This window comes from Cydia strobilella, chromosome 14, assembly GCF_947568885.1.
Source record: "Cydia strobilella chromosome 14, ilCydStro3.1, whole genome shotgun sequence".
In the NCBI taxonomy this organism is placed as follows: domain Eukaryota; kingdom Metazoa; phylum Arthropoda; class Insecta; order Lepidoptera; family Tortricidae; genus Cydia; species Cydia strobilella.
The window spans coordinates 16,299,444-16,324,214 of record NC_086054.1 but is presented as its reverse complement, the minus strand read 5'-3'; the positions used below and the strand labels follow the sequence as shown (position 1 = coordinate 16,324,214).

The 24,771-nt window shown below is 37.0% G+C and overlaps 1 protein-coding gene across 4 annotated transcripts in view; it reads left to right on the top strand.

Annotated features, from left to right (window-relative positions):
* Nucleotides 1-24,771, top strand: part of LOC134747305 (protein kinase C and casein kinase substrate in neurons protein 1) — a 196,610-nt gene that overhangs the window by 125,588 nt on the left and 46,251 nt on the right. For all 4 annotated transcript variants that reach the window (XM_063681931.1, XM_063681930.1, XM_063681929.1 and 1 more), the window contains one exon: nucleotides 18,014-18,202. In XM_063681931.1, coding sequence (XP_063538001.1) covers nucleotides 18,014-18,202 — 189 coding nt within the window. The remainder of the gene's footprint in view (nucleotides 1-18,013; nucleotides 18,203-24,771) is intronic.

The following is a 24,771-nucleotide window of genomic DNA, read 5'->3' as shown; positions in this document are numbered from 1 at the left end:
TTGACGCTCTGAAGGAAAGACTAAAAGTATAGTAGGGTGGTCCTTAAGACACATTGTTTTGGCAACAATACCTTAATAGTCAAGCATCGCATTGCACGTAACATAGCGCTATGTCGCTAATAATAACTGTTAACTCGCGGTGCGAGATTACCATTAGCACTGTGAGGAAATGTTTACCGTTAACACATTCGTCGCTTAGCCGATCCTTGGAGCAACTAAAGTATTATACATACATACTAAAAGTATTTTTTTTAAACGGTTTTGTGCCAAAATGGTTGTAATTCAAATACCAGACAAATGCCCCCATAGAACTTGTAATATATTTTGAAGATTTACCTACAGTAAAATAAAACTATGAAAACGGATTATATCGCGTATATTGATAATCCGTTTTCATAGTTTTATTTCATGAGTAACTATCGCGGTAACCGAAGACAATATTATTTACCTACAGTATTTCATACACCCTTCTTAGTACAGCAGCATAGCTTAATATTATAATTATACATAACGGTGACAATAATAACGCGCGACGCGTATCTATTATGAACCAACTAATTACATAATATTAGTCGCGGCTGGAAGCCGTGAAGTGACGTGATTAGCGACGTTATTATAAGTATAACCTTGGACAAAGTAAACCACGCTATAGAATTAATAGTATTTTATACAATCGTGATATAATAGAGAGCTTTTCAGTCGAGTACCGTGTTTAAGCAACGAAGCTTGCTGAGTTGCTTAAGTTAAGGTACGAGATTGAAACGCTTGATTATATCACTATTGTATACAATACTTTTTCTACGAGATAAAAAAATAATACTTTCAACTAGTAGAATCATATACTTAAGTAAACAAACCAAAAGTATACAGCTAAGATACGCGAGCTCCCGCAGCCCGCGATACCTTCATACTCGTACGCGCCCCGGCCGCCGGGCCCGGCGCCCCCGGCGGGTTGGTCAACGACACCTCCTCGTAACTCATGAGGCCCTGGTACCTGCTCCGCGCTAAATTAAATTTTAAGACAATTGTTTTACTCGATTGTGGCCACCGTAGCCTATGGAGACTAACAAGCAACGCTAAGCGGTTATCGTAGGATATGGATGTTGCTATACGAAGGGTGTCACATGCGCGTTTATGACTTATGAAGCAATTGTTGGCCAACCAATCACAAAGCAGATGCGACGCAGCAGCGTGTTTAAGTAGGCTAATTTGCATTGAATCGAGTCTCCTTAAACTAGAAATATTTTACTGAAATGTATGAAGTTCTATTTTAAAAAATTTTATAATTGACTAAACCGTATCGATAAAATTCTTATGCTTGAGTCGGAAGTGCCATAGACTATACAACGTTGAAAAGAGTAAGGTTGTAGTGTTGCATATGAAGTCGTAATACACAGATTATACTCGACGAGTAGAAAAAGATAATTAAACAGCGGTTGCAGATGGGAGATGAATATTCTTGAATTGAATTTAAATTTGTCAAAAAAGAACCGACCTCACAAAATAGTATGTCCTCATTATTTGGCTTAGTGGAACTGATGATGACCATAAAATAATAGCATACTGATTTTTGAAATACCTTCCTTTATTAAAGGTTACTTTTGTAGCGAATATACGATATTTTTTTATTGTTATATTTACAGGCCCTTATTCCCACTGCTGGGCAAAGGCCTCCCTCTTATTCTTCCATCTATCCGTATCTTGTCTTTCTTTTCAGTCATTGTTGTTCTTCTTTTCTGAAGTCAAAGGTGTCTAGCTCGCCCCGCCATCTCCGACGAAGTGTACCGTGACGCATAATCGCATTACAATTTGTGGGACTCAACAGGCCAAGGCAGCCACAAGTCATTAGGCATACGTCTGTCTTATAATGTTATTAAAAATATAAAAATATTTTAATGTTACAGAACTTTGCGACGGGAACGTGAATATATCAAAAATTCAAAGCTACTAGGGTACTAAAGTCAGTTATGCCGACCGCACGCTCTAGGTTTAAAGCAGTTGAGAAACATTAACGTCTGTTACTAACGTTGCGAAGTCGAACGCTAATTTAGGTTACATCTTAAGCACTAATTAGTTGCATAGCCGTTTAGGCTGTAGTGTGTGTACTATGCCTCACCCCCACATGTACGTAGCTGTAGTATATAATAGCAGGTACGCGTTATTTTAACAGAATATATTCGTATTTAGACACCAACAGTTGTATTGACGCCACACCTTACATGGCGATCCTGCCAGGATTAAGATCAGACTGTTAACATGAGCACCCGTAAACCTTAGGGAGGTCGAGCGACTTTTTGTAGCGATTTAGAAGCGATGCAGTCGCAAAAAGACCGCGACACAAATCACTGGTCGTGGTCATATACCCTTGCATACGTTAACACGATTCTGCATCGCTACTAGATATATTATTAGTCCATAAGTGCATATTATATATTTTAAGCACATTACATTTAAGTGTTTTCATGCGGTGTGGAAAACTAATACTTTCCATTTTGCATAAAACGGTTAATTACAAATATAAACTACTTTTTACACGTGATCCGCGTGTATTTCGTTATAATTTAGGCATATCCATACAAAACCTGTTACCCCTTTCAATTTTGGGGGCCAACATTTTATCATACAAATCCGGTAAAGCTTATAACGAGTATGAAAGGATTCTCTGCTGCCGGCGCCTGTTCTTGAGATTAGGTTGCCAAGCGTAAATCCTAGGAAAATGATGAAACGCATGAGAAAGATACAAATATAAATACATACATCAACGGAGGTGTATGAAAGAGAGAAGAGACAGGTAAATATATCGTGATATCATATTATCATGACAGATTGCAACAAAACAGTGTTGAGAGAGTCACTGCCCCAAATATAGCTTATCTGCTCGAGCTAATGTCATTCCTAATGACATGGCCATAAAGGCGCGTTATCTGTGGCTCGCCGCCAAATGTGACAATCCCTCTGACAGGCCGATTCGAATTTTAGTTATTCGATCCGTTTCCGGTATGATACTAATCTGTTAGTGTCAAAAGTGACATTACTTCAACCAAAAACATCACTTTTGACCAGTGTCAAAAGTGATGTTTTTGGTTGTTTTGCTATCAGTATAGATCAGTATCATATGAGAAACAGATCGAATAACTAAAACTCGAATTGGCCTGTGAGAGTCATCATCGTATTTATCAGTGGAATGTTTTTGGCGATGTGCGTTTGGACGAAAGTTATTTGTGCAGTGTGTTCAAGCAAAAATTTAAGATACTTATCATCTGTTGTCAAAAATGCTAATGTCATTAAAGTGCAATAACAGATACATATTGTTTTTTTTTGATAAATGCGATGATAGATCTATATACCATTGTATATTGACTACTCCTAAACATACGAATACTTATAAATTGTAATTGCTATTGCTATAAGACAAGTAATTGCTTAATTGTATTCTCTTACATTAAGAACGAACATTGTATTGCGAAATAAATAAACTAAACTAAACCAAAAATCACCCAAATGACTGCAGGTGTACTTATAAGATTTGAAGAGATTCCTCTACTTTTATATTCGATTACTATCCAGTATCCGGCCTATCCAGCCCTTATTTTAACATCCGGCCGGATACCGGATAGTAACTTTGCTTGATTTCGGAGTAAACAAATTGGATCTGAGAAACAGTCACGGTCATAATCATACTCGTTTATTATTTTAATGGTTGGCTTTAAAGTAGTAAGAATTTTTATTTTCGAAAACACAAAAAGACAATATGGTTTCAGGATTTTACAATGACAAACTAGAGCATATTTGTTATTACAAGAAAACATAATAATGTAAAATAAAGTCCTCCACCTTCGATTTCTCGTAACTGTTTTCCAAGCGTCCGCATCATGAGACCACTAAAACATTTCTCAAACTTCGGCTCCAACGCACAGCGCCGGCGCAGGCACGCGGAAGCACACGGCGCGTGCAAATATTGCTAATCCAGCGTTAAACGATTACGCACGATCTCTGCTCTGATACGCCGATACCCCGATACTATCTCGATGCGTGATGTAGATCTACATTACGTTCTTGTAAGCGGCTTTTTCTACCCACGACACGATTTATTCGTTCAGGGCGAGAGGCTGTTTGTCCTCCGACACGTATCGTTTTATCTACATATTTGCGGTTATCTGAAAAGGGTTAGACATACACCAGCTTTGGTTCGGCAGAAATTAACGTAAATTGCGCTGTTGTAATTTTGTTGAAAAATATCGCCACTATTTTTGATATATCCTGTATACATTTTATCTGTTTAAGGTCATATTCGGAATCATGTTCTGATTATAAAAAACTACAAAAATAATTTTTTGACGCGAATTTTTTTTCATATGCATCCAAGTCGGCCAACTCTCCTTACATAGGCCAAAATTTTTTGCGTAAAGATTTTTTTCTACTTTTTCTTGAAATAAAAAAATATGCCTTTAAACGGATCCCTACTATTTTTGTTACACCTTGTATTGATCGAAATTAAACTGTCGTGAGACATATTTCAAAATATTTAGATCACTACGGTTTCACTCACTATTATTTTCAGTCGCGAAGAGCCCGAAACATGTCGCCAAAAGCGACTAAAAATAATAGTGAGTGAAACCGTAGTGATCTAAATACCTTGTATTGATACTTAAGGGCTTGTATGATCTAAATATCCCAATTTTTTTCATGTCCGCTGATTGTTCGACTAGACTAGAAGATATTTTATTGAAATTCACATTCTCATGCGATATACATACATATAATCACGTCTATTTCCTAGAGGGGTAGGCAGAGACCACGAATTTCCACTTGCTACGATCCTGACATACCTCTTTCGCTTCTTTGACATAACATTCCTCATACACGCGCGCCGGTATTCGTGAGATATGCCGTTGTTATATCCGAGTTATAGTTTCAACGCAGGTTAGACTGGTCTTGGTCGCGGGTAACTGATGTCCCAGCAAAAGCAAGAGTTATTTCTCATCATCATCATCATCATCATGTCAGCCGATAGACGTCCACTGCTGGACATAGGCCTCCCCCAAGGCTCGCCACTCCGACCGATCCTGTGCCGCTCGCAACCACCGAATTCCCGCGACCTTCACCAGGTCGTCGCTCCATCTCGTTGGAGGCCTACCGGCAGTTCGTCTTCCGGTACGCGGACGCCACTCCAGAACCTTCCGGCCCCACCGGCCATCAGTTCCGCGAGCAATGTGCCCCGCCCACTGCCACTTAGGTTTGCAATTCTGCGAGCTATGTCGGTGACCCTAGTTATACTGCGGATATCATCATTTCTGACTCTATCACGCAGAGAAACCCCGAGCATAGCTCTCTCCATTGCCATTGCAGAGTTTTTTCTAATTCTGTAAAATTTCTAGCGAAGCCTCTAAGTACTCGTATTATTTATGTAGCTGTAGTAACTGCAGTGTGGCCTGTGTTATTGGGTCAGTCGGTCGGATACTAAGGCTTCTCGTAGACTCCTCTGCTATATGCTATTACATGTACAGTCGCCATCAGATATATCGGAGCAGCCGGGGTGTTCACAATATCTGGACACGCACTCTAACGCCCTGACAATAAAGGCGTGTTCAGATATTTGTGACCCGCTCCGATATATCTGATGGCGACTGTACATAGATTGTTAACGTACGCAAAAATCTATACAGGGCTTTTAAGCCCTTATCCGACAATATTTCGGCTATATGATTGAATTTAATTGAAATAAAATATATTTTTTTACGTAACACCAACAATAATTGGGTTTCTTGCCTGCCAAATAAAGAATTTATTTATTTATTATTATTATTAATTCTCAGAAAGCGACCGGCTTCACAAAACAGACATCACATGGCTTTCATTTCATCAGTTTCACTTCATCAAATGATTCAAATGTCGCTTTCCGAAAGTAAATGCAGATATGCAGTGCAATGATATGCGTGGCTCCCTTGCGTCATCTGATTCTGGTTTAGTAATTGTTCGCAGCTTGCCCATGGGGGCTCAGCCAAGACGACAATGCTCGATAGAAAACGCCAATCGAAACTTAAATAATGTATGGAAATAGTCACATTTCGCATTTTCACTTTTACTTTTTTTTTATCCATCAACTTTTAGGTTATTTCCACTCAGAATCACGTGGACTATCGATTTAAAAAGAAAAAAAATTGATGTCGACATGCACGAACGTTACATATGCATTACTTATATTTTAACCGTGAACCGTTACCATCTTTACTAGTACTGTCTGTTCTTCTAAAGTAATTGCCGTAAGTAATTAATGTTCGTGTTAAGACATTTCCTTGTAAAGTCTAAAGATTTTACTTAATTTAATTGGGGTTGAATATATTTTCTCTCAATACCTATCCCGTTGATGTATTTTAAATTAATTATAGAGTAACAATCCCGGTAAGCGAAAACAATATCCCACCAAAAACATTTTCATATAAAATGTTGCCAGGATGAAACCATAAGGGTCGCACTGTCAAAAACTTATTAGATCTCTTGTAGAGCCAAGCTTCTAACTCTACAAGCCATAATTTCACAAACTCTACACCTTAGTCAAAATATGTGGGTTGGCCGATTCGCTACCGTCACATGGGCGTAAGATGATAATAAATGTATTCACTATTCATTTGATTGATTGCTTTATTTATTGGTAAAATCCAAAAAATCATTATTTTACAGGTCAAGATTACATTACAATCATATTTATGTACATAGTGAAATTACAATACTGATAATATTTACATATTCTAACATTTGCTTATACATTTACAACAAAATTTTAAACATTATTATTTATTACAATACTTAGTTCTTGTAGTAACGAAACGGCCAAGCCACATATTTTGACTAAGGTGTAGAGTATATAGTATAAAATAAAGACCACAAACTATGACATTGCTTTGTTTTATCAATTATCGGAGTTGACCTTAGTACGGGCCTCTTAGTATAGATATACGATAGAACATAGAGCCTTATTATGGCCATCTTAGGTTTCCATCAACAGATCACTATCTTATATTACTAGAAAAACTTAATAAGGCAGGATAACGAGATGACTTAATAATGATGGCATCCCCATTACAGGTCGTCATGATTCCTTTTGAGATGATATCAGCGTTATATCAACCGATGATCCATTGCAGTTATCTGCAGATGATTGTGTTTTAATAAAAGGCTCACTTACACGATAACAGTTATGTCGATGTTAAATTTTTTCAAGGACTTGTTTTTTGCCAGGAAAACTTCCAAGTATTCTTATAATTATCATCAAGTTAACTGGTTCTTAGTGATACACCGAAATGTCATTGATGTTGATAATAGACAAATATGCAGTTGCCTACAGAATGTGCAATTAATTGTCAAAAAGTTATGAAGGGTATACTGTACTACTTTTTCAAGGAATCAACCAGGAATTCACGGAAATAAAATCAGCTATGCCATATAAAACCTCGAGAGCTCTGAGTAACTGAAACCCACATATACTTTTTCGTGATTTTCATATTAGTCCCATTGGAAAACTAGTTCATCATTACCATCTTCATCACTTTTTGCTATTCCAGATCATGACCTCGGGATGGTGATTTACTAGATGCAGTATGTTTAATAATATGATAACAGTCCAAAATTATTTATCTTTCCTACGTATTTCCTACTACTGGATTACACTCACTACCTCCATTAAGCTAAAACAGACCTTCCATAAACCTTATAAAGTCGAAATTCGAATGCGATCTGTTGCACGCGACACACGAGTTGCACAAATGCGCACAACGCACATATATGCCGATAAGCAATCTCTGATACATGTCGGGACGTCAAATTCCGAGTGATGTTATCGCACGTTACTTATCTTGATCGAGACGTGTCGTTATCGCGTGGTTAGCACTTGTTCTAAAATGGTATCACAATTATCTTGAAATTCAACTTCGTTTTGACCAAATTTTTGTTCTAGAATGGTATTAGAATTTTCCTGAAATTTAACGTCATATTGACCTTTTTTCAATAGCCTCCCCGAAAAGTCTCCCTCTTTCCCGCCTTTTGTCGGGCTACATATTATGGACATAACTATATATACATTTCTGGCTGGCACTCTTATGTGACGGCGGTCGTCCAACTGTCTCCGTTTTAGTTTACCGCTGCCCCGATACTGTGGGATCACGGATCCAACTCATCGTATTCTAAAACTTTATAATAAACAATTTAGTAGTATCGACTTGTTCGACTGCACAAAATCAACTTTAAAAAAAACGAGTTCAGTCACTGCTACTGAAATCTAAAAATAACGACGACAATTGACGAAATCTAACTAGGTAAATAATTACACACCCTAATCTTTCCGTCTTCCATTACACACTCAGTCACAGTCACATACACACACACGAACACGCACACGCACACACAATCACTCAAAACACACACGTACACATGTTATGCAAGCCATATCTAGTTTGTATAGAATGCTTTTTTACTCCCTTCTTTTTTTTGTGTTTCCACTTAGTTATTGCATGTTAATTGTACTTTTGTGGACATCTGTTATTGGCTATGTTTTCTGTTCACTATGATTTGTATTAATTTTTGTATTGCTGTTGATGCCCCAAATAAATAAAATAAAATAATATAAAAAATAAACTACCTAAACGAATAAATTTACCTATTATTGTTATGTTTTTTATGCTTCGAAATTACTTTAGATACTAATTAATACCGACCGACTAGGTATTACGAGTATCTTGACTTTGCTAAGTTACGTTGGATTAAACGACAAAGTATCATAGTAAGGCATTCGAAATTAGAAAATGTGTAATTTTTTTTTCCTTTTTCAGTCCCAAAGAACTGTTACTTTTTACGAGCTATAACTGACGCATATGAGTTTATATTCCATGGAACAAATAGGAAGTGTCCAAGCTATTAAGGGTCCATAACCTTTCAATAGTCTGTCCCATGTCCCATCGGGCATGTAAACACTCGTAATGTATGCCGCGTCACGCCCTGTCGTGTCATGTCCCGTGTCTTGTCACCCGTCACGACATTATCAGAATTATACACACGTGATTGAGAAACAATAGTCTTAAGCCAAAAAAAAAAGTGTGTGCGTGAATTCTTTACGCGCGATCTTCTTTGACGATGACGTCTATCGCTGTTGGCTTTGACGTGTACTATTGTGCGTGTCACTACTGAGCGTTACTTCCGTCAGAAAAAAATATCTGAGTTACCCACTAGTCGCGCCTAAAGAAGTTTACTCCAAAAACCCCTTAAAGGAAGTCAAGGTGGTGGACAAGGCGTCTAACCAAGGAGTCTTCAAACTACGGCCCGTAAAAATATCCAGATTCCAGATTCAAACAATCCGGTCTCCGATAAAGAATCGGTGACCTGAACGTGGCCCGTAGTTGGAGTTGTGCCGTTCTCGAGATCGTTCTCCGTTTTGTATGAGAGCAAGCAGTTTCTCGTAGTAAACGGAGACGACGTTATTAAGGCCATATTTATTTTTGAACCACCACCCCTGCTTCAAAATGATTACGTAACAGGTAATCGCACAGAACCTCAAACTAGGTAAAGTAACCAAGGCTATTTTACTATAAATGCCCTCTAGAATTACAAGCGCATAATTCTGTTTACCAGTTTAACAGAACAATGAAAATAAACAGCAAAGAGACAGGAAATACGCAGTCAGAAGGACGGAGCTACCGGGGTATCGATGTCACGGCGACCTTGACATTAATGCTCACGCGTTTATAGTTACTATGGAAATCATAGGAATCACCCTTGCGTATACAGAGGACACACATGAAAGACGAAATTTCGTTGAGCATTCCATGAAATATTTCGTAAGGGACACCACCTTTTTAATACTTGCGAGAAGTAAAATTAGGAAATTAATTATTAGCATTGACAGCATTGTAATATCATAACTCTGCTTTAATGTTTATTAGAGCACAAACGGTACATGTTTCTTGTAACTAGGGTCTTATACATAATTCATAAACCAAGACAGTTGCCACCACTTAATGGCTCATTAAAGAAAAACAGATTAAGATTGGTAGTGTTTCTTAGCAGCTAATAGGTTTTATTAGGGTAGCTGCCATAGCGTTTCGTAAGGGGAAAAAGTTGATGTTTTCATGGAAATTTGCTTTTCGTTCTTGCATATTCGAATGATAGAGGAAAATAAAAGAATGAACGAACGAAGTGTTTCTTAGTAGACCCTCAGAGTACATGTAAGTACTACACCTTACGGCACAATAATTAAGGATATTAAATTTAAAAAAATGACATACGCGATGGTGGCCTAGCGGTAAGAGCGTGCGACTTTCAATCCGGAGGTCGCGGCTTCAAACACCGGCTCGTATCAATGAGTTTTTCGAAACTTATGTACTAAATATCCTTTAATATTTACCAGTTGCTTTTTGGTGAAGGAAAACATCGTGAGGAAACCGGACTAATCCCAATAAGGCCTAGTTTCCCCTCTGGGTTGGAAGGTCAGTCTGCAGTCGCTTTCGTAAAAACTAGTGCCTAGGTCGATTCTTGGGATTAGTTGTCAAGCGGACCCCAGGCTCTCATCAGCCGTTGCAAAATGCCTGGATAACGCGAGGAAGAAGAAGTCATAAGCATCCTGTAGGTACATGTTTTTGATGGGCTTGGTTCTTTAAGATTGTTGGGTTGTTGAGGACTTGCTCTACAACACCTAGCCAAGAGGTAAGAATTTTGTTGATTCTAGTCACTACACTATACTTGGCTGACACTTGACTGACAAATTCTAGATTTTAATTTATTATTAGTTAATCTTTTCCTCGCGTTGGTGTCGTGTCAATATTATCACGAGAGGTTAAGTTGAACAAAAGCTTTGCCCGCTGGTAAAACAAATAAAAATAACTATTAATGCAGACAATGACAGTGTTTCTGTTGAAAATGGCAAAACACTTAATGTATCCAGCACCAAGTTCCATTAATCAAAAGTTCTAGTCCGAATTCCCGCTTCACAAGGAGACAGTTCGCAACAGACATTTGAGAACACAGACGTTCTCGAACGTTCTTAATTAAACTTGCTTCTGGAATTCTCCCTCTTAAATCAACATTAGACGTGCTGGAAATGTAAATAAATAAGACGGGTAGCCGAATTGTTGAAACAGATCTGAGTCAATATTATTTATTTTAGTGCCGGAAATATCATTAAACATATTCGTGTATAATAACCGTCCGAACAAGTGGTTAGATGTCATTATGAGTTTTCCGAGTAGGTATCTAATTAAACGAAGATAGATGGAATGGTCAACGGGTGACTGAGGAAAAACTACAACCCCGGGTCAGTCACCCGTTGACTAGGAACGCTGTAAAAGGTTCGAAACGTCGGGATTATAAATTCAATAAAGCGATATAATTCGATTTCATTGGTTTATTTTATGAGTAACTATCGCGGTAACGGAAGACAATATTACATATATGTTTGCCTTCTCGTCGGTAAGTTAATATTGCTGTAAACTGTAGGTACAAACGCAAACATCTGAAGCACGTTTAACGCCATGTTTTATTGCAATAATGCACTAGCAGTGAAATTTCAGTATTCTAAGATTACTACCATTTACAGGAAGACGTAAAAGTGAAGTTATAGGTACCAACATTTACACCATTTCCTTTAAAGCTTAATATAATTAGGTAATAAAGCGTATGAAAAACATTAACATGAACATGTTTTTCGTAGAAATAAAAACCTCTTTCACTTTCAAAACTTACCTTTTCAGTTCAAAATGTAGCCTTTGTCACCTGCGTCATAAAAACGAATCATAAAAGCGTTATTAATATTTATTATGCTTTGCGACGATATGGAACACACGACACAAACATACCTACATACTTAAACTGAATAAATTCTCTTCTTTCTTTCTTTCTTTCTGTCTAAAATTTGTATGTAACATTGGAATGTCTTACCTTACACCTATTAGGATTGGCCTTAGGCGTCTTTTCTAACAAGACTAAAAATAAATTATAATATGTGTTAGGCTGGGTATAAAACTAAACATTCCTCTTCCAAAAAGTTTTAGTTTATGCTCGGAAATATTGTCACTATGTTTATTTCAGCCTACAGTTCAGTGTTAAAACATCATAACCCAATGTTATATATGTTGTATGTGTGTTGTGTGTTACCCATTTACAGTTAATAAATAAATTGTATACGTATTTAACCTGTTATATTATTAGAAAACTATAATAATACTACACAAAAAAGGTAAAAAAGATGATATAGCCAACTACAGACCCATTAGCCTGATGTCCAATGTGTACAAAGTATTTTCTAAGGTACTGCTAGAACGTTTAACAAAAACTCTGGATGAAAACCAGCCTAAAGAACAAGCAGGTTTCCGCAGTGAGTTCTCAACAATAGATCACATCCATTCGATAAAACAAATAATCCAGAAATGTAAAGAATACAATATTACATTTTACCTTGCGTTCGTGGATTATAACAAAGCATTTGACTCCTTAAAACACGCAACAATATGGGAAGCTTTAGAAACACAAGGAGTGGAGGAAAAGTATGTGCGACTGATTACCAACATATATAAGAACATGAAAGCAAAAATACGAACTGAAAGAGATGGAGAATATTTCCCGATAAAAAGAGGAGTAAGGCAAGGCGATCCTTTGTCACCAAAACTTTTCTCAGCTGTTCTAGAACAAGTGTTTAGACGTCTCCAGTGGGAAAATTACGGTTTAAATATCAATGGAGAGCGACTAAACCACTTGAGGTTTGCAGACGATCTAATAATAATTTCTGAAGATCCAAAAAGCTTACAAAAGATGTTAAAACAACTGGTGTATGAAAGTGATAAAGTAGGGCTATCAATGAACACTGAGAAAACTAAAATAATGTCAAACTCGGAAAACATCCCTATAATTGTTAACAGCCAAAATATAGATTATGTGAACGAATACACATACCTTGGACAGATCATATCGCCAATAGACCTTACAATGAAAGAAATAAACAACCGAATCACTTTGGCATGGAAAAGGTACTGGTCTCTCAAGGAGGTAGTAAAAAACCCTCTCATACCAATGAAAGCGAAGAGCAAAATATTTAATTCATGTATACTACCTGTAATGACATATGGATGCCAAACATGGAGCTTAACTAATCATAGCATACGTAAATTAGAAACTTGCCAACACAGTATGGAGAGAAGCTTACTAAACATAAAACTAAGAGATAAAATACGACTAGATGCTATAAGGAACAAAACTGGAATTACAGATATCACTTATTGCATTAAAAAACTAAAATGGAGGTGGGCAGGCCATATGATTAGAAGTAGTAAGGATAAATGGTCTAGGCAAGTAACAGAGTGGTGCCCGAGACAATTCAAAAGAAAAAAAGGGAGACAACGAAGTAGATGGGAAGACGATATAAAGAAAATAGCGGGAATTACTTGGAAAAGACAAGCGCTGAATCGCATTCAGTGGCGTACTCTAGGGGAGGCCTATGCTGGACAGCAAGACAATCTTCACGTACCGGTGTCAAATAAATAAATAAGATTATTGTAACTATATTTAAAGAATGATTGTAAATAAAGGCTATTATTATATACGTATTTAACCTGTTATATTATTAGAAATATAATAAATAATATGAGTATGAGTACCCAGTGTTAATACAACTCAAATTGTTAACCAGGACTCATATAAATCGTGTTCTCCAGTTTCCTGTTATTCATTCTCTCAAGTAACGTACGAATATCTTGGAAAGTTCCTTGCAAATTAACTTGGCTATAAAATTAGCTTGATAAAGTTAACGTTCGACCACACGACCACGTTAATGTTTGCCAAACAGGCTGTACCTATATATTCCCAACGCTTGAGAGCGAAATTTACTCAAGATATTATAATATAACATATAACGTCAGATCACTACTATCTACAGAAAAAATGATCGAACTTACTCATGCCTTACAGAAGATACAATTTGATATTCTAGGCCTAGCAGAGGTGAGAAGAAAGGGCTGCTGTATAGAAGAAATGGATAATTATATATTTTGCTACAAAGGCGAAACACAGGGATCGCATGGCGTCGGTTTCCTAATAAACAAAAAACATAAAAACAGTATCTACAACTTTACGGGCTTCTCAGACAGAGTAGCACTTCTGCAATTGAACTATCAAAACGAAATACTCTCTATAATACAAGTATATGCCCCCACGGAAAGCTCGACAGACGAAGAAATCAGCAGCTTTTACGAAACGCTAGAACAGGCACACGAGATCGCTAGTGAAAAACTGATCGTCATCGGAGACTTTAACGCAAAGATCGGTCTACCAAAAGAAAATGAAGATACCATTATGGGCAAATATGGCTACGGGAAAAGGAATGCAAGAGGAGAAATATTAATACAATACGCAAACGAATACAAGCTAAAGATCATGAACACATATTTCAAGAAGAAAGACAAAAGAAAATGGACGTGGATTTCCCCTGATTTGAAAACGAAAAACGAAATTGATTATATTTTAACAAACAAACCAAAAAACGTAATAAATATAGAAGTTCTAAACAACGTGGCATTTCCGTCGGATCATCGTCTAGTACGAGCTACCTGGAAAATCAACAACGCTATGAAAAAGAGCAGAACTAACTACAAATCTACAAGTAACAGACCTAAAACGGATAAAGAGATCGAATTATATCTGCAAAACTTAGAAAACAACTTACAAGAACTCTATACCTGTCCAAAAAGCACACAACTACAAACATTCTACGACGCAATAGAAACTGCCATCAAAAATAGCTTACAAATAAATAATAAAAATAATTTAACAAGAGAAAATCGAATCATAAGTCAAAAAACTAAAGAACTAATTAAAAGAAGATCGGAATTAATTAAAATGCAACAAAAGTCAAAAGAAGCTAAACAAGAACTCAGTCAAATATTTAAAATGACTAGTAAAGCGTTAAGGAAAGATTACCAGCTCTACAGAAAAAATGTTATAACGAAAAACTTAAAATGCTATAGAAGCACAAAAAGAGCTTTTAAAGAGCTGAATACTCAAAAAACTTGGATACAAAGCTTAAAATCTAACGACAAAGAGACAAAAACAAGAAAAGACATAATAAACAACGCAACTCAATTTTATAGAGAGCTATACAGCCAAAAAAATAAAAGCTTGCAAGAAATCGAACCACCTAGAGCGACAAACCAATACGAAACCATTAAGCCCATAGAGTCAATAGAGTTACTATCTCACATTAAAAAACTAAAAATGGACAAGAGCCCGGGGCCGGACGGTATTACAAACGAAGCTCTAAAACTTGGAAAATCCCAACTTACCCCGTTTTTGGCAAAGCTCTTCAATATGGTCCTAGACACAGGCGAAGCGCCAGCACAATGGAAAAGCTCTGAAATAGTTTTATTGTATAAAAAAGGCGACTCCAAAGATATTGCTAACTATCGCCCGATCAGCCTCTTATCCACTATATATAAACTGTTCACATCAATTTTACTAAGTAGAATAAACGCTAAAATAGAAAACATTCAACCTATAGAGCAAGCTGGTTTCCGCTCTGGTTTTTCAACAACGGATCATCTTCATGTGATGCAACAAATAATAGAAAAACATAGAGAATTTAAGCAACCTTTATACGTGGCTTTCATCGACTACGCGAAAGCTTTCGATACCATCTCCCACGACTCTATCTGGGAAGCGCTCTACCAAGCCGAAATAAATATCCAATACATTAATGTCCTAAAACACTTGTATAATAATAGCACTAGTAGAGTAAAACTGGAAGCGAGAGGAGATATTATTTCGATATGCAGAGGCGTGAGACAGGGGGATCCCCTCTCACCGAAGCTTTTTATTGCCGTATTAGAGACCATATTCACAAAGCTAAAATGGCAACAGGAGGGAATAAAAGTAAATGGCAGATACCTAAGCCACCTCAGGTTCGCGGATGATATCGTTCTACTCGCCTCCACCAGCAAAAAATTAGAAATAATGATTAACTCCCTCAGAGAAGAAAGCGAGAAAATAGGATTGAAGATGAATGAGAGCAAAACAAAGATTATGACAAATAGCTTCCAACAACCAATTAATCTGGGACATACGACTCTAGAATACGTGGAGCGCTACATATACCTCGGAAAAGAAGTTTCTTTTAGCAATGACAATACACAAGACGAAATAGAACGACGTATAGCCTTAAGCTGGAAAAAGTACTGGTCTTTAAAAGAGATTCTTAAAGGAGACTACCCATTACACATGAAAAAAATAGTGATGGATACCAATATTTTGCCGGCGTTAACATATGGCTGCCAAACCTGGAGTCACACGGTAAAGACGAAAGCCAGAATAACCACTACTCAACGAGCGATGGAAAGGAGCATGCTAAAGCTAAGGAAAATACATAAAGTCAGAAGTGAACGCATAAGAAACAAAACGAAAATCACAGATGCACTAAAATATGCACTTAAAATAAAATGGCGATGGGCCGGCCATGTAGCAAGATACACAGATGAACGGTGGACAAAAGAAGCGACTCTATGGAAAGGTCCCGACGTAAAAAGAAAGGCAGGACGACCACGAAAGCGATGGAGCGACGACATAGTAGCCACGGCCGGTCTAAGATGGCTAAATAAGGCAAAAAACAGAGACGAGTGGAACAAATTGGAGGAGGCCTTTACCCAATAAAGTGGGGTTTCTATCAACTTTTAGTTTTAAATACATAAACATAAAAATAAGTAAAATAATTATACTAACCGAGTAAAATAAGTTTTAAATAGTAAACATATATATATTAATTAAAATAAATTAACAATATTAAGTGTTACCAAGTGTAAGTAGTTGATAAGAAAATAAAAAGGCTTTTTATTATTATTATTATTATATATTATTATATTATAATATTCAAACTTCAAATATTACACAGAACTTCTATTCTACCCCGATGTTTTTTTAAATAAGAATACAATAATACAAATTAGTGAATTCCTCAGCAATCCTGCTGAGTCAGCGCTTATTCTATACCACAACAAAGGACACTTGACCAAATTGGCTATATTCATTTGATTATATATGTTTTATTTTGTATATTCGTTAATTGTGTCGTCGACAGTCTGAGTAATTTGTGGTTGAATAAAGTTTCCATGGACCTATGCACCTATTTATCTAAATGAGAGGTTACATTTAGGCAAGTTTTAAATGGCAATCGGCGAGAAGCGAGTAGGTATTATGGGTTAGTTTTCTCGAACAAGTGTCTTAGAAAAAAGTACTCCCAGCAGTGTTAAGGCTGTTTTGAGCCAGTAATCAGCGATTAACATAACATGTGCATCTGCGTTATTGAGAGAAATAATAGTCTAGCTCCTTTTTTTCACTGATCGAATAACAGTGTTACACTGGTTCTGCCGTACGAACGATCCACTACCGATATGTATACGGGACATGGGAATAGTCCTATTTCAGCTAACCGCGGAGCCAACAAGTTTGTAGCTTGAGGTAAATCTCAAACACAGCAAATCGCTGCCTTAAATGCGGCGGCACGTGTGGCGAGTAACGTTAAATATGGCAAACTATACCATGTGTGTACCGTGACTATAGTGCGGATAGTTTGTCTCTAGACTATTTAGACGGTAGAGATTATTTCTCCTCTCAAGTTATTGAGACTCGGTAAGATACCCCTATGGTTATTTTCGAAATCGCATCACGAAGTAAGGATATGTTTTATTGTGATCGATTGTAGTATTTCAAGACGCTCATGGAATGATTGATGAATTAAGATAAATAGATATAGGTGAAAAATAAGAAAATGTCAATAAAATTATTATAACAATGGGAATAACTACAGCTACTATGTAATCAGATAATGTAGGTATTTCAACTAGAAATGTTTAAGTAGTTAGAACAAAGTTTTAGGTATTCTTAAGGGGCAAAGAAAGCAGGTCATCAGAATCTAGAATATTTTTTTTTTAAATTATTTACCCGTTTGCTGATAATTACAATTTAACTAATTTACGTCTTTGCTTGTCCACAGTCAATGATCCAGCTAAAAGAAAGGAAAGAAATGGACGAAGCGTTCAAGAAAGCGCAGAAGCCATGGGCCAAGTTTCTCCAGAAGGTGGAACGTACGAGGCTCGAGTACCACACGGCGTGCAAGCAGGAGCGGACCGCGCAGAACCAGGAACGAAACGCTGGAGGGGACAGTTCGCTGAGTCCTGATCAGGTAGGTGTAGTTCTAATCACGAAGTGAAGATTTGACGCGCGTAAAAGAGCAACTGTTAGGACACCGACGTTTCGACGAATCCGAGTCTGAAGCGTTTTGTGATAGGTATTCAGGCAGAGTTCCGCATTGGAGCGTATAATGCGTGTACGATATGACGTCATCTGCACGCATCGGAAAAGATGCTCTGGCGAGCGATGCCGTTGGCATTGCCTTCTAAAAGTATTCCTGTTAGCTGACAATAAGTCGAGTTTGGTTGTTATCTGTTAGTTAACTGTGGCTAGTTAACTAACAGATAACAACCAAACTCGACTTATTGTCGCCAGACTAGGCGAACATTAGATTGTTGTGTTTGTTGGTTAAACTATGGACTTTAGTAAAACCAAATATAGGCGAAAACTGACGTGAAAACGTAGTACATTTAATAGGCAACTTAGGCAAAATAGGAATAGAACTTTAGTCTTACACAATAAGCACGTGAAGTACCCGAAAGGAATGTAGTAAAATATCGTTTGACAACACGTTGAATTTACTGCGACAGAAAGAAATTTGTACGCAAACATTCTACATTATACAACTATTAGGAGGCGTTACAAATGTTAGTTGGAAATTAAAATAACAAGCAAATACGCCGTAGGCTTCTAATACTCGATAATGGACGACAGGGTATGAAGTACGAACAATAAATTGGCGTGAATTATACCATCAGTAATGGATGAAGCATCATGATAGCCCTCTAGCCTTTAGGGAAATCGCAGGTAGCTCTCCAAACAGGTAGAATACTTACTCGTAAATTAGTGAAAGGATCCTGCCGCAAGCAACGCCAACAGGTTACACCAGTGATACTTAACCTTTATGAGGGACTTCTCGACAGTTTTTACCAAGGACCACCAACTGTTTGGGACGGCCTATGAATGACGAATAAGGTCAATAAAGGGTTCTGTTTATAAATTCGCGGATAGCTGCTTGCAGAGAAGATGTCTATGGACCATTGCAATTGGGTTGAAAATTCCTTGGCGTTTGCGGTTCCGCTGCAGACCACAACCAACCACAACAGACAAGATTGCGATTTTGTGTTTATGGTATAATAATGTTGATGGATTTGAACTAGTCTGACAGGCATTAGAACAGAGTAATTTGGAAGCAGATGCCTTATAAACTCTAATGTTATATTGGCATTTTTGGTTAAATAAGTTTTCAACGAAATTTTTATCAAGAATTATCCTCTTCCTCTACATTATTTATAAGTTTTTGACTAACACAGTTTTTTATCAAACTAGTACTCATAATAATTGTGAAATTTTCTCCCTGATAACTTGTATTACCAGAAGCATCTCTATGACACCGTGAAATCATGCAAAACAGATAATTCTAACTTCGATACTTATCGCTCGCCCACCCGATATAATGACCGCATTAAACAGTTTTACATTAACTTAACCAAAAGAAAGTCCATAAAATTTTATAGCGCCGTTCGAGGTTTCGACACAGTTGCTTTCAAACTAAGTGTTTTAGTACATAATTTATAAGATTTTCTTTCATTTAGAACACGACCTCGAATAGAAAGAGGCAAGGTTAAAGAAAGGGGACGGAAATAAAACATATTCGTGCTTTGTCAAATGGTACACAACATGCGATACGTAAACCGCGGAAGAAAATTGATATTTTACGTCGTCACGACAGAGAAGATTTATTAAAGTTGTGTAAAATTTGCTAAAGATAACAAGAGCTAAAGTTAGAGTGGAGACATGAGCCGATCCACACAAAAAATGGGCCGTTTTATTCAGTTGCCAATTATTTTCATATTTGAAAAATAATCCGCCTAAGTGCATTTAAGATCACGCAGAATGAAGGATTTTTTTTGTTCTATCTAGCCTGTAAAACTTATGGGTAGTTTTGCCAGTACTTCTATCAAAATACACACTATGATGGTTATAATTTCATCAGTACACCTTTGATGATTCATGAAATATTTAAGTACAGCCTCGTGACAGACAGACGGACAACGGATGAACGGAGGCTTAGTATAGCTCTGGTTCGGGTTCAGAACTATTACAATTATTTACGACTATTTAAAATTAACATCAACGGTCTCTTACGTTTTGCTATTAGCGCTATCGCTCGATAATATCGAAATTAACGATCGTAACTTTGTTGCTTTTCGATTAAAAAGCAAGTAACCTGTACAATGTAGGTCATATCGTTTCCGTGAAACGGTCGGTATTCCATGAATCACCAATATCTCCGGCTGATTCAGTTTGTGAAACGTTCAAATTCCACGGACATTCTGGGAATGCGGGGATTTCATCGGAGTTTAACTTTGCTTAAAGAAATATAAATATGGAAATCTGTAGTGTATAGTCCTCACCTGTACCTGTCAAGTTTTTGAGACCATTATGGTAAATTAACTATTACTCTAAATAGGGTAAATTACCTACCTATAGTTTACCATAGCTAACCCACTCATCACCACTTAGATGGTTGGCAGTCCTCAACTGTGCGTTTCTCCAAAAACTCCTGCCTCGCACAGTTAAAATGTGGAATGAACTGTCGCATGCGGTATTTCCGGACCGATACTACCATGTTCAACCGTCTGGTGTCGCAGGTGTCCATAGGCGGTACGTCCGCTCGTTTGCCTATTATATCGTTTTTTTTAAATATAAAAAGTATATAAACCAATCTCGTTATGAAAGGCATAACTGACAACACAATTCACGCTCCAAACGACCTATATTCCAGTTCTCCATCTCAAAAATTCATTGCAATGAATGAATGAATTGAAAACACTGAAAAGGACATTGCGGAGTAAGAGTACACAAACGTACCCTACCTTTGTCTGCTCTTAAATTTATGAACAAGCAGGAACATCTACTGCTTACTATGTATCTCGTATCTTATTTAGGCATTTGTAAAAACAACCTAACAGTCTATGGTATAAGGTACAAAATTCTGCAACGCAATAGATGGAAATATCACTGAGAAATGTATTTGACCATTACGCGTTTTATAACCGGTAGTATTTCTTTCAGAATGAAAATATATTTGTGAAATTCCGTCGTCGAACTCCACTTTAAATGCAACAAAGTGTTCCTAGTTTATTGTAGTTTACAGGCAGTATTTCAATCTTAATTTTAGAAATTGGTGTAAATAAAAATGTAACTCAGGAATGTGTCGGGTATAAAACATTCGTAGGTACTTCTTTTTTCCCAGTCAGGCAAGGTTAGTGCGCCTAAACCTGGAAACTATTCCTGTCCCTATATTTAAGTATTCTTGCTACATCTAATTTTTGTGATTTGCCAATGCCATAATTAGCGTTTATTAGACAATTAATAAAATTACATTAATATTCAAAACTTGTTACAACGCACTCGTAATCAATCAAACTGCTTTGCTTTATGTTTAAAACTTTGCGTTTGTGGAAAAATTATGTTTAACTTTCTACCTATATATCCTACGCGATTAAGTTATTTAGAATTCATTGATGAGTAAATTGGCCGTTTTATTTAAAGTTAAACACTCTTCATTACTTTTTTATTAGGATATTTGGATTTGGATATGATAGGAGAAAAAAAAAAGTGTTCAAAAAGCTTTTTACTTCGATTGACGTATGATGACGGTAAAAGAGTGGAAGAAACGAAAAATGTATGTTATAGTTATTGGGACACTTAAGTCGATCCCATGGTTTAGGCCGTGCATTGTCCATCCTAAGCAACGGAAATATTAGAAGCCGCGTGTGTCCGAAGTGCGACCATGTAACACCAAACAAGCCGTCTGTTAACTTATTTACACGACAAACTATCGATCGATCGAGTTCCTTGACTCGGCCTCTTTACAATAGACATTTTATCGATGGACTGAATTATTCACGCCGCTAGCTTGAAATATAGACCTAGTAGGTGTTTCGTCCTATTTTGGAATTCTAGACTGGACTTATATTGACCGGGATATAGACCGTGATTACCTTTTGTATTGTTTTTGAGCTCTTGATATTTCAACGCAGTTACATGCATCTTGTTCGCGGGTAAACTGAAGAATAAATGATGATGAAGATAGCGGGTGGGTGTCAGAGTTGTGTAGACCCTCATTCGTACGCGTCGGCTGCGTTCGCTTTCAACGTTACCACCAGTCGCATTCACACTCGTACACTCGTTGGTAACCGTGAATACCGTGATCATTCAAAACTGTAATTCTAAACTGGATCGGACAACATAACTAGGTTGTAAAGTTAGTGCAACTGTTTTTAGAAAAAGAGCGCAGTGAACGTCAAATATTGTGTTATTTTACAGAGAGTGCATCCTGGCTCCAATGAGCAACGGTAATAGGGATGTTTCCTGTATTTAAAATAAATTATTTCAAATAAAGCACCAGATATTAGAAATATTATATAAATATTAGAAAAACCTGGACCGCAGTTATTTTTTTTATACTACGTTGGTGGCAAACAAGAATACGGCCCACCTGATGTTAAGCAGTCTCCGTAGCCTATGTACGCCAGCAACTCCAGAGGAGTTACATGCGCGTTGCCGACCCTAACACTCCTCTCCCTCGTTGAGCTCTGGCAACCTTACTCACCGGCAGGAACACAACACTATTCAGACACAATTTCTATTTAATTAATCCAAGAGCTATAAAGAGTAGGTAACTTGACCGTGACGTCATTAATTGTTCTGTATTTTCATAGATTCAATAGTGGCTAGTCGTTTTGACAGTTCGATAAAAGAAACTGATTTGACCAAGCAGTCAACTACCCTTGCTCGTATCTTATCACAGTGGCCATATGAAATATACGACGCTAGGGATCTCATATACGATGTTTTAAGTGAACATGTAACAACACTGGCATCATAACATAATACTCGACATAATCATCGGTGTTAACTGGGGTTCAAATTTGAACTCACGACGTTACCTCATGTATCATGTCTAAGCGCTCAACTATCAGCGCTTCGTAGCGTATCGTTTTGTATCATACGTTGATGTTCCACAGAATTGTCATTGTTGTTTACCACCTACGCTTCCCAATTTGATTTTTAAATAAAATAAATAAATATTATAGGACATTCTTACACAGATTGACTAAGTCCCACGGTAAGCCCAAGGAGGCTTGTGTTATGGGTACTCAGACAACGATATATATATAATATATAAATTTTTAAATACATAGAACACACCCATGACTCAGAAACAAATATCTGTGTTCATCACACAAATAAATGGCAATGCCCTTACCGGGATTCGAAACCAGGACCATCGGCTTCACAGGCAGGGTCACTACCCACTAGGCCAGACTTGTCGTGATTTTTAAAGGTCATACTGTAGGTTGTTACTTTGTTAATTATTGCCAATGCCTATTAACAGCGTATATACGGTTAATGTTAGGTACTGCTATTGATGTAAACTTGATTAGTAGTTACTGAAATTAGTTACGCGGCGCGTCAAGACATTGCCTTTAGGTAATGCTATAATGACTGTTAGGTTACCACCGGGTTGATGATGAAAACTAATACTTGTACCAATATTTTAACTTTATTCGTTCGCTACCAACATAATAACAACCAATTTACAATAAATATTCCAAGACGTCTACACTGTAACTCGTCTGTACAAGAACTGCCACTTGTCACAGTGTACCCGCCTTCTAATAACAATTCAAGATGGCGGGAACCAGTGACAAGTAAGGGTCAACTGATACTCTTTTTTAAGCTAATCGTAAAAGTAAAAATGATCAAAATATAAGCTATTAATAAATAATGATCCTTACAAACAGTGTTGCTAACATGACGATGTATTTAAGTAAAATCACGTGTAATTGCTGCTTATCTACAAATTCCACATTTGATACACGTGATATTAATGTGTACTTGGTGAAATGCGTTAAGTGTCTAATCAATTCGATGATGCGATTTGATTACGCTTCCTGAAAAGAGATTAATTAACCGGATCCGAGAGCGGACTTAACTTTTAAAACTTAAAACCATGGTTTGTGACGCCAGTAAAGCCATTAAGTACCTAACTAAAAAATACTACCTAAGTCTAGAGTAATGTATAAAATAGATTTGATGTGTATAGATTAGTTTTATATATGTATATAATAGTATAATGTAATTATATACCTAATAGTATCAAGCAAACGCGGATCGGACCGCGCGAACTCGCCAACTATTACATAAACCAAAGAGGTTTACAATAGTGGCATGCTGGCAAAAGTTGTATGAATATTTAAAGTGAATAAATACATTTAAAAAAAAACTATGTTTATCATAATATGTATATTTTTTTAGTTTTTATAATATGTAGGTACTACCTAACCTCTGTTGTCTAGTTGGAAACGTTTTAATCTGTAGTTTTAAGCAATAAATAATATTGAATTATATAATCGATTTAGTAGGAACACTTATCTTACACTGGCGATAAATTCAAAAATCGTAGGTACTTACGTCTAAATCGACCGAGTGCATACTTGAAGCACGTCGTTAGTTTAGCTTTGCTTTATCATACTTCAATGCTCTAAGAGTCTAAGCCAAGGCCCGATCTCAAGTGGCGCTTTGCCTAGACTCCTAGAGGTCCGTATT